The 15,641-nt window shown below is 42.2% G+C and overlaps 1 protein-coding gene across 1 annotated transcript in view; it reads right to left on the reverse strand.

The window, feature by feature from the left end:
• Positions 1 to 3,130: 3,130 nt before the first annotated feature.
• LOC126212836 (ADP-ribosylation factor-like protein 5B) overlaps positions 3,131 to 15,641 on the reverse strand; it is a 43,255-nt gene continuing 30,744 nt past the window's right edge. Inside the window, exon 4 of the mRNA XM_049940253.1 lies at positions 3,131 to 4,072. Coding sequence (XP_049796210.1) covers positions 4,024 to 4,072 — 49 coding nt within the window. The 3' untranslated portion in view covers positions 3,131 to 4,023. The remainder of the gene's footprint in view (positions 4,073 to 15,641) is intronic.

The raw sequence follows: 15,641 nt of genomic DNA on the forward strand, positions 1-15,641 counted from the left end.
CACATTAGTGTTCTGGACACACACTCTTTTACAGATGAGCCACAGTTTCCCAAAATCCTCCCAATAAAGCCAAGTCTACAATTCACCTCACCTATTACAACCCTTACGAGTTCGTTCCATTTCGTATCATTTTCAGACATTACACCGAGACATTTAATTGATCTGACAGTGTCGAATAGCACATTATCGGTGCTGTATTCAAACATTACAGGCTCATTTTTCCTACTCGTCTGTATCAACTTCCATTTTTCTACATTTAGACCGAGATGCCACTCATCACACCAAATAGAAATTTTGTCCGAGTCATCTCGTATCCCCCAACAGTCACTCGAGTTTGACACCTTCCTGTACGTCACAGCATCGTCAGCAAATGGCCAGATTGTTGCACACGCTGTCCGTCAAATTTATGTACAACAATGAAAATAATCAGTTTTTGACAATGCAATGTAATTGGATACATAAAAGAATCTACTCACCATGCGGCAGTAGGAGAACACACGTACAAAACAGATTTTGTGTAATGTCAGCTTTTGTAGCCAATGGCTTCTCCTTGCGGCAGAAGGGTCCGAGAGGATGGAAAAGGGGCAACGGAAAAGGCCTAACGAGGTTTAAGAATATGTGTAGAGTTTGGAAAAGTCAGCCAGAACCCCAGGTCTGGAGAGACTTACCAGACGGGAGGAAAAGGAAAGGCTGATCAGTCGTTGTCAGGAACAGTGAGTGCCAACATTGCACCCAAATTCATATTACTACCCAGTTGCCGCAGTTGATGTCGAACTGTCCTTTTCTGCATATAAAAGATTTGAGTGATCAAATACACAATCATACTACCGAACATTTGGAACCATACTTGATCGTTTATAATTAGAATAGTAACAAAATGCAAAATAATTTGTAAATAATACTTCAGTCTGATAATACTAATCAAACGTTAATGTTGTTCAAAACATTCCTGATTGTATGTCATTTTCAAAATAAAATATTACGGAATTCTCTCGCATGCCCTTCTGCGTGCAATCTATCTCTAAGTCAGATTTGTGCGTATCGATTGTTTTGTGGGAACTAATTTGCATCGCATTCGCTTGTTACTGCCGACAATACAAAGAAGGCATACTGTGTGAAACACAACGTGCATTTCTTTTTGTAATATTTAAAAATTAATCTCAGAAATGACCCTGCCTAACCTCTACCACAAAGTATAGAGATCGTGAAGGCATTCCAAATGTTCCTATTTTTCAGGTGGCCAGTGCTCTTCTTCGCAATTGATATGCACAGGTCCAACTTTGAGACATATCACGTGCAATAACTACTACATTTTTTACTATACAATCTTGCACGTTTCAACACTTTTGTGCATATTTTAAGCTATTAATACTGCAAATAATCTGGCCTCTAGCTATAAATAAACAAAACTGAAACTGAAATAATTAAAACATGCAGCTACTTAGCGACTGCAGCTTGTAAGGTAATAAAAAGGTCTCAATTAAAGCTGAGTTTCCCATACAGAATATTGTAAGTGTTAATGTGTGGAATTCTTTTATGACAATATATTAAAAGCTGTTAAAAGAAGTACACCGTTCCATCAAAAAACTATACATACTTCAGTATTTTGATAGATAAAGTTTTGAGTATTAATTGTACTGTGAAGTACACACCTGTCTGCACGCTATCATTTTCAAAAAACCTCATTTTCATATCTAGAGCCATTTATGAAATACGAGAGTTTTCTACGGCAGCACGATTCACATTAAGCACAAACAGAACACTGGGTGTACTGCACGGAACCCTCCGGCAGATATAAAGTCTACGCAATGCATTTTTATCTCCACAGAACTCTTAAAATTTCGAGCAGTAGCTCACAAATTTGCCACACAGTAACCGAGACAAATAACTAAAAGAAATTCAGTCCTTTATCGAGCAAAGATATTGAGCTGTATGATGTGAAAGAATCAATTTTTTTCACTGAATAGTTTTCTTAATATCGAATGACGAGTATTTCAAAGCGACTGGCACATCCGCTCACGAGCATCGCTGACAATTTGTGGAATGCTCCAGGAATATTCGGTACAGGAAAGCCGGACCGTGTGGCAAAACCAGTACACAGGCAGCGGGCGGAATGCGGTTTCTCGGCACAGGTAGCAGTACGAGGTGACAACGGGACCGCGTGCACCACGGAACGCAGCTACCTCGTCTCTAGCACATGGAGAGTTTTTGTTTCAGTTACTCTCCTGGCAGTGCACGGCAGATGGAATCGGTCAGTAAAACCCTGAAATTACAGCAGGTTCTGTACAGAGTCCGAGAGGAACCCCCGAGTCCTCTGTTCCGTAGTCCTTCCACTGATGTCAAAGACGAGTGCCACAGAAATACCGAGTGTAGCAACTGATAGCCGGTACTGGTCAGTAGGAGTCCAGCTCTTGCTCGTGAAAGAACAGCTAGTTTCAAATCATTACATTTGTCCGGAATAAATAAAAGTATTTGACAAAACCAAAATACGGAAAGGAGAAAAAAATGTAATTAGGCTATTTACTTATCTGCGAATACAAATGATAAAAGTGGAGTAAATTTAACCTACCAATACCGCAATTGAGTTTCGTCCCACAAATTAACGATGTAGTGGGTGCACAAACTGAAAGGTAGCCAATCACTGAAAACATTTATTTTGCACTAATATTATTTTTTGAAATGTACATTACAGTGACAGACTAATATGCAGCACAGCCCAGTGTCAGTGGTTAGGCTGGAAGATGATACCGACTGTGAGTTGGGAGTTCCTCTCATTTTGTAAACATGGAAAGCAAAATTTTGTGAAAAATGAGAATGGGCCTGTAAAATTAGTATATCTAAATGATTTTAACTGGTAACAAGGCAGCCCTTTACATGCATTGCCAATGCAGTCAAAGTTTAACTTACATCAAATAGTATATACGGGCATTTATTAAGGTAGATGCCGCTTCCTTCCTTTGCAATTAATACTTATTAATAAACTGGTACCACACAGTTGTTGCATGAGTGAAATATTGTATAAAACTTGACTGGAACAAACTACCATGATGCACTGCATAAGATTGCAGCATTATTCAAAAAATGTTTCGGCACACAAAGTAACTGGGAATATTAAAACAAATGACACCAGTAAATCTGCAAGTAATTGTTTATTTCTACAGTTACTGAAATGCGATTTAGACCTGTAGCTTATTTACTGGACAAGGCAGAAAACCTGCCGCATACTGCAGCCGAGTGTTCATTTTTTAGAGTTCTGGCGTTCACAGTGAGTAAAACGTCTCCACACGACGATAAGTCACATTATTGGGAATGGAACAGTTATTTCATAAAAATCTATCACAGCCCTCACAAATCTGTGGGAGACATGACTGCAATTGCCACTTTCTGCGTACCCCGTCCAAACGGAGCCCGCGTACAAAAATTGAGGACACAAACACGATAAGGTAACACAAACAGCGCACAAACATCACAATACTGCTCGTAACTTGACAAAAAATGCTGGCACTTATTTCATTTGTTAACTGAATAACTCCCTTTTTATTCACTTTGTAAATTCACTTAAAATATGGAAGAGGACGAGTTGTGGCAAAATGATATGGGCTGGGGAAAGGCGGGGGGAGGGAGGGGGGGTGTAAGTGGCAGATTTAAGGTTCTATCCTAATTATACTGAACTTATGAAAGAAAAGATAATAATCATAATAATACAGTAATAGCAATAACAGTGATGTCCTTACACTGAACGACTTCAGATTTATTCCTCCGAAGAAATTAAAAGGCAATCTAAACGAAAAATTATCACATATTTCAGTCACTTTCTGTTCCCGTTTGTCCAGTCCACACACCTGCATGGAAATACGCACAGGCGGATGCGCGACGCTGCAGTCTGCCCCCTCGTCACTGTGATGTTTTGGGTGGCCGGCAGACGGGCAGACTCCGCCGCCGCCATCTCACCGCCTCCCCTCCGCCCAGCCCACGGGTCCGCCGGCAGGGGGAGCCGCGCCCGCGCTACGCCCCCATCGGCCGTCACTTCTTCTTCAGTTGGCTGCATATCCACTCCAAGCCCTGGTACAACCTGCAACACGGCATTCGCCTACACGTCGTGCTCTTCTGGGAAGGGCTGTAAAATTAATTATTAAATTTTGTACGGTACATATCTGCTACCGACTAATGACATACCCGTTACTACGTATTCGTTATTCATCACATCGTGTAGTGTTACAGAATATTCTCTGTAAGACGGACATCTACCGGCCTTAGCGCATCGGGTAAATATTTACGAGTTTGCTTTTTAATGTATATTATTAAATATCTACCAAAACTAATACAGAAATCAAATACTAAGCCAACAAAACATAGCACATGAAACAGGACTCGAGATATCCTTCGGAAACATTGAGACGATGTTAAAAGACCCGCTACTAATAAACCGTGTAACAGTAAATGACAACAGTAAAAATAGTAAAACAATTTTAATACCCAAGAGAAATTATAAAATGCACGTTAAATGAAAAAACTGCTTGGCAAGAAATAACTAGCGAAATGGTAAAGTCTCAAAAACACACACGGTCCACACATAATAAAAACTGTATCGATCAAAACAAAATTAATATACTACGAGGCAGTGGTTCAGCCACAAGAACGTACACAAGAGAAACTCTCTTAAAAGTCACTCACAAAATCAATCGACAAAATCACACGACGAGGACACTAGAAACCGTATTAATAAGTTACCGTGCGGGGATTTGTAGAAATCCCCTGGATAGGCCAGGGGCGCACAACACAGAGGAAGCAGCTACTCTGACAGCAGACTACTTGTGGAGTGCACACGAGGGTTTTTAGGTCAGGCAGTAGTTCGAAGTGCTCTATCGAACACTCGCCGGTCGATATGCGGCGAGGGAAATCGAACGGCATTCGGAATTGAGACACTTCCACTGTCAAAATTTTATCAGTAAGCTGTCAAAGTATTCACAATAAAGTTCCCAAATTTACTGCCCTCCAGGAAAAGTTCTAACGCTCAAATTATTCTCGGAACTGAGAGCTGGGTGAAACCCGAAGTGGGAAGCTCTCAGATATTTAGCGAGTCGTGGGACAAATATCGGAAAGACAGATCTGAGGCCGTACGGGGGAGAGTATTCGTTGAGGTTGACAAAAATATTGTCTCTACTAAGAACGAAGTTGAGTGTGATAATGAAGTCACGTGTAACAGGTGTAAGTGAAACCAAGTTAATTGTCAGATTTATTACAGGCCCCCCATGCTGCTGTGACAGTTCTAGAGACAGTCAAAGAAATTCTACAGTCAACAGCTTGTAAATACCCAGATCCTGCAATACTAGTTGGGGGCGACTAATCTGCTAAGTATATACAGGGATGTCTACGGATTCATTGCAGGCGTATAGACAGACAGTTGTGCAAAATACTTTTGAGCACGTTTTCTGAAAATTGTCTCGAGCAGCTAGCTCGGCAGCCCACACCCGACGGAAATATCTTAGACCTCGTAGCTACAAAGAGGCCACGTCTTATCGACGATGTCAATATAGAAATTGGGATTAGTGATTAGGAAGTCGTTATAGCAACTTTAATTAGGAAAGTTAATAATTCAGTCAAGCTGGCTAGGAGAGTCTTTCTGCTAGCTAGAGCAGATAAGCAATTATTAGCATCTCACTTAGACAGTGAATTGGCATCACTTGGTTCCAGTAAGATGGATGTAGAGGAATTACGGGCAAAATCGTGGTCTGGAGAATTATGTGCCTAGTGAGTGAAAATGTAACTGTTACTGGAGATATTACTTTGTACTATAATTATTAATAAAGTGTGATCCTTGACCTCTGTAACTGGGGTGCGTACATTGCGAACTGGGGGCTCGAGGATGCAACAGTTGAAAAAATTCGAAAACATAGTGCCGCACTGCCCGCTGAGCCCCTAGCGAGTCGGTGACGCAACCCGCTCGGCGCCAAAAGGCCGGCGCACCAGCGAGTGTGTGCTGCTAGTAAGGCTACAGCATGTGTCCGGGATAACGCTCACACGTTGGTGCCTGCAGAGTCTAAGTCCGTTACCGGCGCATTACGTAATCGAGGTCGCTCCTTTCCTATATAAGTGGGCAGTACATGCCAGCGGAACCATTCCGCCGTGAGCTCTATCTGCAACAGCATTGCAGCACTGTGCCTCGTCGACGTGCGCATCGTCAACGCCGCCACCGCATACCTGTGACGTAATAACATAATGTGAGCAAGCAGAGGCTGTTGCACTCTCAGTCGAAAAGGGAACACACAAATGACGGTTAGTAGAGAAGCGTGTGTCTGTGAAAAGATCTATGCACGAAGCATACAATAACTGCCATCATCACACCTTAGCAAAAGATCTGGCAGAGAAACTGAGAAAATTCTCATCTTACGTGAAACTGCAAAGCAGAGCTAAGGCTTCCATTCGGTCCCTTGTCAACCAGTCCGGTCTGGCAGTCGAAGATAACAATACGAAAGTCGAACACTGAAATTTCATGTCGAGATATCGTTCACGCAGTAGTGTACAAAGTACCGTCATTTGATTTATTGGACAGACTCTCGTACGAACAATATAGTAATAAGTGTACACGGTATAAAGAAACGACTGAAAGATTTGAAAGCAATTACACCAATAGGTCTGAACGGAATCCCAGTTCGAAATTTACAAAGAGTATTCTACGGCATTGGCCCCTTACCTAGCTCGCATTTATTGTGAATCTCTCACCCAGCACAAAGCCCAGGTGACTCCAGTACGTTAGAGGGGTAAAAGAACGGACTCGCAAAATTACGGACCGATAACCCCGACTTCGGTTCGCTGCAGAATTGTCGAACATATTCTCAGTTCGAATATAATAAACTTTCTCGAGAGCGCGAAGCTTACGTCCACGAATCGGCACGGCTTTAGAAAGCATCACTCGTGCAAAACAGCTTGCCCTTTTCTCACACGATATACTGCAAACATTCCATATTTCTAGAATTTCGGAAAGCATCTGACACTGTGCCCCATTGCAGGTTGTTAACAAAGGTACAAGTTTACAGAATGGGTTCACAGATGCACGAGTGAAGATTTCTTAGTTTGTAGAACCCGGCACGTTGTTAACGGCGAACGTTCATCAGAGACAGGGGTATCGTCAAGAGTGTCCCGGGCAAGTGTGATAGGACCACTGTCGTCCTGTAAATACATAAATGATTTGGCCGAGAGGGTGGGCAGCAATCTTTCGCCGTTTGCTGACGAGGCTGTGGTGTACGGTAAGGTGTTGTAGGAAGATACAAGACAACTTAGACAAAATTTCCAGTCAGTGCGATTAATGGCAGTTAGCCCTAAATGTGGAAAAATATAAGTTAAGTAGGAAGATCAAACCTGTAATTTTCAGATACAGTATTATTGGTGTCCCGTGTGGCACAGTCGAGTCATTTAAATATTTGAGTGCACCGCTGCAAGGCGATACGAGGAGGAACGAGCGTGTGTGAACTGTGGTAGGGAAGGCAAATGGTCGACTTCTGTCTACTGGGAGAATTCTGGGAAAGAACGGTTCACCAGTAATGGAGACCGCACATACGGTGCCGGTGCGACCTATTCTTCAGTACTGCTCGCACGTTTGGGATCCGTATTGTGTCGGATCTAAGAAAGACATCGAAGCACTTCAAAGGTGGGCTACTAGGTTTGTTACCGGGGAGGTTTGAACAACACGTAAGTGTTACAGAGTTGCTTCCGGAACTCAAATCGGAATCCCTGGAGAGAAGACGATGTTATTTTCGAGAAACATTATTGAGAAAATTTGGTGAACCGGCATTTAAGCTGACTGCCCAACGATTCTACCGCTGGCAACATATATTGCACATAAGGACCACAAACGTGAGAGAAATTAGGGCTCATACGGAGGCATATAGTCAGTCATTTTTCCCTCGTTCTATCTGCAAGTGGAACAAGAAAGGAAATTAATAGTAGCAGTAGTACCTTCCGCAACACACTGTACAATGTCTTGCAGAGTATCTATGTAGGTGTAGAAGAAGAAGAATTGTAGAGAAATAGTGGAACCTGAAATAACAACAACAACGATGGATCTAGGAAATTAGAGAGAATGCGGTATGATCTGGAAAACAAAATAAATATAACCAAGAAACTGAAAAACAAGAAACAAAAAGTTCAAGATAAAATAACAACAATATGGAAAGGATAAATTGCTACCCACCACATAGAGGGGGCGTGTACACACACACACACACACACACACACACACACACACACACACACACACACACACACACACGGCCACTGGCAAACGATTGTTTGGCGCTTGGAGACAGTGGTGGTAGAAAGAGTGAGTGAGAGTGAGAGAGAGAGAGAGAGAGAGAGAGAGAGAGAGAGAGAGTGTGTGTGTGTGTGTGTGTGTGTGTGTGTGTGTGTGTGTCCGTCCGTCCGTCCGTCCAAAAACTTGAATATTTCAGTGGTCTTTATCATGTCTGTGACTCAATGCCTCCTCTACGTGGTGAGTAGCAATTTATCCTCTCTATAAGATTTATAGCAACAATAGATGAATGGCATACAGTGGAAACGGTATTTACAGACGACAAAAGACGCAAAAGATGAGAACCGTGGAAATATATTGTTCAGAAAGAACGAAACGTAGCTTGTCAAAGAAGATGATCAGCAATTCATTGACTAGAGTGGTCCAATGACACCATACAAGTGTGTTGTAATAACATCAAAATACTGAAAGGATTTGTGTCATTTTTTCTGATTCAGGCTGAGCACACAAGTTCGTGACAATGCAGCCCAGTTATTTTATGCGGACATGGTGATACAGGTCAATACTATGCCTTTGCCAAAGGCTGGTGTGCAGAGCGAGATACCGACCGCATTGTCGAGAACCTCGCTGTGTTTGAACTCTGCAAAGCCATGTTCTTGCTGAGACTACAGATAGAAGATACTATATTATGCAATGCCATTACTGTTATCTTCTGCAATAAAATCTATCTCAGCAATGAGGAAGCAATGGAGTTTTATTATAGTAGTATTATACGGTATTAGGAATCACATTAAGGAAGTTAATGTTAGTTGTTAAAATTGGACGTCGAATGTTAAAATCGTTGTCTCTGGTAAATTATGCACCGATTTTGCTTTTATCGAATACGAAAGTTACAAACTGAAAGAAGTTAAACTACGAAGTTTCGTTCTCTTTCATCTTAATCGAATGGGAGAACACGTAACAAAATAATAATGACGCAACATCTTAATATTCAAACTAAGCTGTTTGAAACGGAGAAATATGAGAATTTACGTAATTTTTTGGTGTTACCATGCAATTCAGGGTCATTCTTGTTACAAAGTACCCATAAATGGCCGATTGTTTAAAACACCTTCAAACATCTGATTACTTTTCACAACAGTTAAGGTGTTACCTATTTGTCATTTAGCATGTTAGCGAGAAAAATGTTTAGAAAAGTTTTGAAATTATGTTTAAAAGTGCTCTCATTATCAAACACCAGATAAGTATTCTGGGTAATTTGCAGTATTTTAAGCAAAAGCTCTATGTTTATGATGTCTTATCTCCTGAACCCTGTGTCTTACAATGATATAATTTTGCAAGTGCAAATGTGGACATTGTCTGCAAAATGTGTTGTGAATACAGGCAGTAATAAAGAAGAAGCAAATTAAAATGTCAGGGCTAATGTGTGTGTGTGTGTGTGTGTGTGTGTGTGTGTGTGTGTAGGACAGGGGCGGAGGGGTTGGGTGTCAGTGAGAAGTAGTTTCACGAAGGTCTGAAACTGCGTACAAAGTTTGTCGGAAGATTCTAAGTCATCCTCAAATGCTGGATGAATACGATGTGGGTATTTGCGCGCTGTGAGTTTTGGCACCTCATAGTATATGCACAGTTTCTAAGAGTAACACGTGTCTCACTGTGTTAAACCAATAACATGAGATTATACCTATTGATGAGCAGATTATAACAGCCATTTTAATTTTGAAATTTCAACAATTATACGAAATAATAGCTGTTACCCACAGCTGAGCTCGAGTGAGTAACTAACTGTATGTGCCATAACACCAGCTGCCCTCATGTGTCTGCCTGTTTAGGTAAGCAGAGCTCAAAACAGTTAAGTCTGAAATGACTAAAACTTTCTTAATGTAGTTTTTACTTTTTACGTTTACTCACTCCGGAGTACCCTGCACCGTGCCACGAATCGTCCTCTCTGTCATTTCCCAGAGGCCTCAGCCAGAACATAACGATCACTGGCCTACTACAGATATAAACCTGTCCGAGTATAGCAGTGTCACCTGGCGAGGAACGACTGCTAGTCGGACACGCGCGCGGTGCACTCAGAATCGCCGAGCGTGCACGTCTGTGCGTACGACGAGGAATGTGCGCGACTCGTCCGAGTTTCACCGAGGGCAGATCGTGACGGAACAGAGGCTCGGCTCTCGCATTTCTGAAACTGCGCGATGTGTCAGGAGTTCGAGCAGTGCCGTCGTGAGTGTCTCGAAGACAAAATGAAACTGTGTCCAGAAGTGGGGTCAGACAGCTACCCCTCATTAAAGATGTCGGATATTGTACGACGGGCAGACTGGTACAATGGGACAGGCGGCAAACTGTGACCTGACGTCAGACTTTAATGCTCGGCAGAGTACAAGTGTATCTGACCACACAGTGCACCGATAACCCCAAACGGTGTACTTCTGCAGCCGATGACCTGTTTACTTGCCCCGAAATCACAACTATGGCCGAAATGGGCACGTGGACGCCAGCACAGTGGTAGAGTGGCAGAGAGTTGCACAGTCTAATAATTCCCGATGCCTCCTCCACCGTGGGCACGAATCTGTCATCTTGTAAACAGTAGATTTCAGCTATCAGTCATCCTTTGGAATTTTTATTGGTAGATCTAGATTTCACATAGAAACTAGGCATTCACAATGCACTATCATTTTTGGTCAATGCATGTAATGCCTGTTGGTCAGGCTTTGTTCACAATCCATTGAATTCAATGAACTGTGAACAAAGCCCGACCAACAGGCATCACGTGCATCGAGAATGGCTAGTTTCTATCTGAAATCTAGATCTACCAATAAAAATCCCAAAGGACGACAGATAGCTGAAATCTATTATTTACAAATCAAAAATAACGGTCGCCGCGTGCAACAGCCTCCGAATTGAGGGTAACTTGACGAATCTGTCATCTAACTTGACGAATCTGTCATCTACCGGGGAAACGGCCCTTCGACACCTGTACGGTGGGACAGAGACAGTCTGGGGGTGGCCCATTTCACACTGGGGAACATTCACACAGGCACCCGTCAGTCCAGTGGAGCTCGTACAAAGCAGTGTGACGGCCGAGGAGTACGAGACTGGTCGCAGACCTCGTACGCTCCTTCGTGTCGATCCAGTTTTCCGATGGCAGCGGCATTTTTCTCAACGAGGTAACGCACCGTGTCACGAGGACAGGACTGACACACAGTGGTTCGAGGAATACAGTGGCGAGTTCCAATTGATGTGCAAACCCCCAAAACTGATTGAGCACATCTGGGATGCGATCGAACGTGGTGTCAGAGCTCATCGACACCCTCCCGGGTATTTACGGGGATTAGGTGTGTGTGTGCGTGTGTGTGTGTGTGTGTGTGTGTGTGTGTGTGTGTGTGTGTGTGTGTGTGGTGCCAACTCCCTGACCTACTGAGGACTCTCACTGCTTCCTCGCCATGACGCATTGCCACTGTTATCCGTGCCAACAGTAGAAATACCAGCTATCGGGTAGGTGTCCATAATGGTCTGGCTGATCAGTCTGTAGGGATGACGACCTTTAGAGGTGCACCAAAATATACGGAATCAAAACATGGAAAAATAAAAGGATACATTGCTGGTCAATACAAAGACGAGACATCGAATTGCAGACAGGCACGACGCAAAGACTGATACGTATAAGCTTTTGGCCAAAGCCAGTCATCAGAAAGTGAGCAACCACACCTCACACACACGACCACTACCAACAGTCGCCCCAGTCAGAATGCAACCGAATTGTACCGAACGGAAGTGACAAATCTTAGTGTGGTTGGGAAGGATGAGGGACGGCAGGATACAGGTGGGACTGAAGGAAGGAAGGAAGGAAGGAAGGAAGGAAGGAATCGACGCTGCTGCTGAAGCGTGCAGCGACTAGATCGAACGATTAATCGAGAGGGTTTACGGGACCGAACGGCAAAGTCACCAGTCCTGTGATTCCAAAGTTACTCACAGAACGAAGAGGGACCACTAAAAGCGGACGAATCCAGTCAGGGAAGTGAAACTGAAAAAACATGGAAGTTAAAGAGACGCACAGTAAAAGGGATAAAAGGTTAAACCAAATCTAAAAACTGGAAAGAAGAGCGATCTCACCACGAGGGAGTGGTCGCGGTATAACATTACAGGTCGGGATTGATCTATGAAGTCTTGAATATCTTATCTGTACCTGTCAGTTGGTACGGAGAAATTGAGATTTCGGGCATTTCTTTATATAGTTCTGTGAGATTAAGTCCCGGCACTATGCAAAGCTGTTATTTAGTTACATGCGATTTTCTGATTACCATTAAAATATAATAACGATAAATGTTTGAGGTCATTTGGAATAATATTTTAATAACTATCTAGATGACGTGATGTCATTCTTTTACTCTTAGAAAAAGAGTGCTAATTGTGCGTTTATGAACAGTGTCGGGACCAGTGATTACGATCCGAGAAATAATTGATTTGATGAAGTTCAATTGCACACAATCACGAGGGGTGAATTGTGACCTTGGAATTGATTGTAGATGTATGCAGGTCAATTTCGTGACAGGCTAGTGAGCGTCGCAAGTGTGTCGCACTATCGAGACCGCTTTCACGTCACCGACGGTTTGATTTAAACTCACAAAAATACAATTTACACGAATTCTTAATTATTGCGAAAGGGTAGAATATTTTACGGTTATCCCACTGTTGATGGGCCATTGTGGAGGATGTAAGTTTGGATAGAAGATCAATTTAAAAATCCAATATAAATCCTGTTGATCGAAGTAGCCTAGCAATCCAAAAGCTCATACATGGTTATCAGCAAGAAACTGTGTACAGTCAAACGGGGTGATTTCGGACATTGGGGTGAATTCGGACAGTATGACTTATTTGCTATTTGCCACTGCATAGAAACAAAGAGTTACTTATTTTAACATCTGTGCGCCAGCTATTTTAAGCCCAAGATTGCATTTATCGCTTTCCACAACTTTTATTTGTGCCAGTTGTTTCCCTAGGTGAATAATTGACAAACAGTCTCAGTATTAAAAATCCACGCATTATCGTAAAGTGGAAACTTTCTATTGTTGTGCCGAGCGGGAAGTTATTGTAACCGTAATTGTCGACACGCTCAGTAGCTAACAGCATTGAGACAATTTCTGTACAAGTTTGTCAAGTTACAAAATAACGACGGTTTTTGTAAAATTGTGTACTGTGTGGGATGGTTTCAGACAATGCCAAGAACGTATAAGAGCAGGAGAGGTGCTACAGTACGGTGTAATTATGACCCAGAACTTTTAGATAAAGCTGTTCGTGATATTCAGAATGGTAAATTATCATACAGAAAAGTATGTGATTTGTATAGTATACCTAAATTAACCCTATAAAATAAAGTGCAGGAAGCACATCCGAAAAAAATGGGACGATGGCCAGTGCTAAATAAGGAAGAAGAAATGTTGAAGCAAGGTATCGTGAGGGCTGCACATTTGGGACTTTCCTTCACTAAATTGGATATTAGATATTTAGTTAAAGGCTACATCGATAAGTCTGGCCGAAAAGAGAAGAAATTTCGTAATAATTTACTAGGAGAAGAATGGGTGCATTTATTCCTCGTACGACAGTCAGAAGATCTTTCATTCGCTTAAGCGGAAATATTAAATGAGCTCGTGCAGAAGAGAACAGAGAGACTTAAGATTCTTCTCCAGTATCGAGGCAAAGCTGGAAAATCTCCCACCTAGCAACATGACCAACTATGATGAAACCAACATGTCAGATGATCCAGGCAAGCAGCAGATAATTACGAAACGAGGGAGTAAGCACGCTGAAAAAGTGACGGACTCATCAAAATCTAGTGTCTCAATAATGATGGCAGCTAGTGCTGATGGTAAACTGCTTCCTCCGTACACCCTTTACAAATCGGAGCATTTGTGGGACATGTGGCAAGAAGGTGGACCACAAGCAATCAATTCCGATAGGAACAAAAGTGGATGGTTTGACCTGCCAGTATTTGAAGGCTGGTTCTTTACAATCGCTTTGCCCTATTTGAAGAGGCAAAACGGGCCGACAGTCACGACTGGAGACAACTTATCCAGTTTACGTGTTACTGAAAAGGGTGAGCGGAACGATATTTCATTCGTTCTCCTTCCCCCCCAATAGCACGTACCTCCACCAACCGCTCGATGTAAGCTGCTTCAGGCCAATGAAAGCAGTGCGGCGAGCTGTATTAACTGATTGGGAGAAACACACTCGTGGGACCATTTCCGAGGATGCCTTCCCATCTCTTCTGAAGCAGACACTGACTAAGATTTCAGCAAACTCCAAGGAAAACATAAAGGGTGGATTTTGCGCCACGGGCCTAATCCCTTTTGATCCAGTGCGTGTCTTACGAAAATTTCCTGATAATCGGGAGAGCCAGCAAAGCAACACAGACGCTCGGTCTTCCACTTTTGAAGAAATGCTCAAAGAAATTCGTTATCCTCCAAATAAGCTCGGTAGCTCCCGCTGCCGCCACAAACTAGACGTTCGACCTGGAAAATCAATCACTGGCCGAGATTTCGAAGGAAACGAATACAGTGGTGAAACAAGTGACAGTGCTTCTAGCAGTAGTGAAAGTGAAAACAACACATTATCCAATGAAGTTTTACTGCTGAAAGAAGAGGCTTTTCTTGTTGCAGAGTACAAACATAAGCGTGGAAACAAGGAGCAAACAGGGCAGTATGTTGGAGTTGCCACAAATGTTGGTGCTACGGAAGTAAGTGTGAAATTCTAGCGCCCACACGAGAACAGTAAAAACATTACTTCCCACACAAGTTGAGAAGAGAGGAATGTTCATTTTTCGAGAAGATGTGCAAAGGACTCTAAGACAATCGTTTATTTAAAGTGTTTGCAACTTAATTTAGAATGACGAGTGAGAAAAACTATTTTGACCTTTTAATTAAATTACTTTGTTTGTTTCTGTTTCTAATATTTCAGTTAAGATCCGTAAAATTTTTTTATTTAAATTCTTGCAAAATAAAAACTTATCTGTAATATATAAAATTCATATCATATCATATCATTCCATATCACTTATTCGTAACAAAGGGCTTAATAAAAAAAGAAGAGGACAGTAACTGTCCGAATTTGCCCTCTATATACTGTAACTTTGGACAGAGATTTAAAAAACACATGTGTCCGAAATCACCCCAATCCATGGGGTGACTTCGGACACTTTAACTGCCTCAGATAAATATACCTACACATACACTTTCTGGTTCTTGGATATTTTATTCGTTACACATATACCCTACCACTTCCATAACAATCAATTAATCTAACAATATATACGAAACTTACAATCAAAATAATGAAAAAACCATCCGAAATCACCCCGTTTGACGGTACTATTTTTCGTGCACACATTTACACTGTA

The sequence above is a fragment of the Schistocerca nitens genome, chromosome 11 (assembly GCF_023898315.1).
Source record: "Schistocerca nitens isolate TAMUIC-IGC-003100 chromosome 11, iqSchNite1.1, whole genome shotgun sequence".
In the NCBI taxonomy this organism is placed as follows: domain Eukaryota; kingdom Metazoa; phylum Arthropoda; class Insecta; order Orthoptera; family Acrididae; genus Schistocerca; species Schistocerca nitens.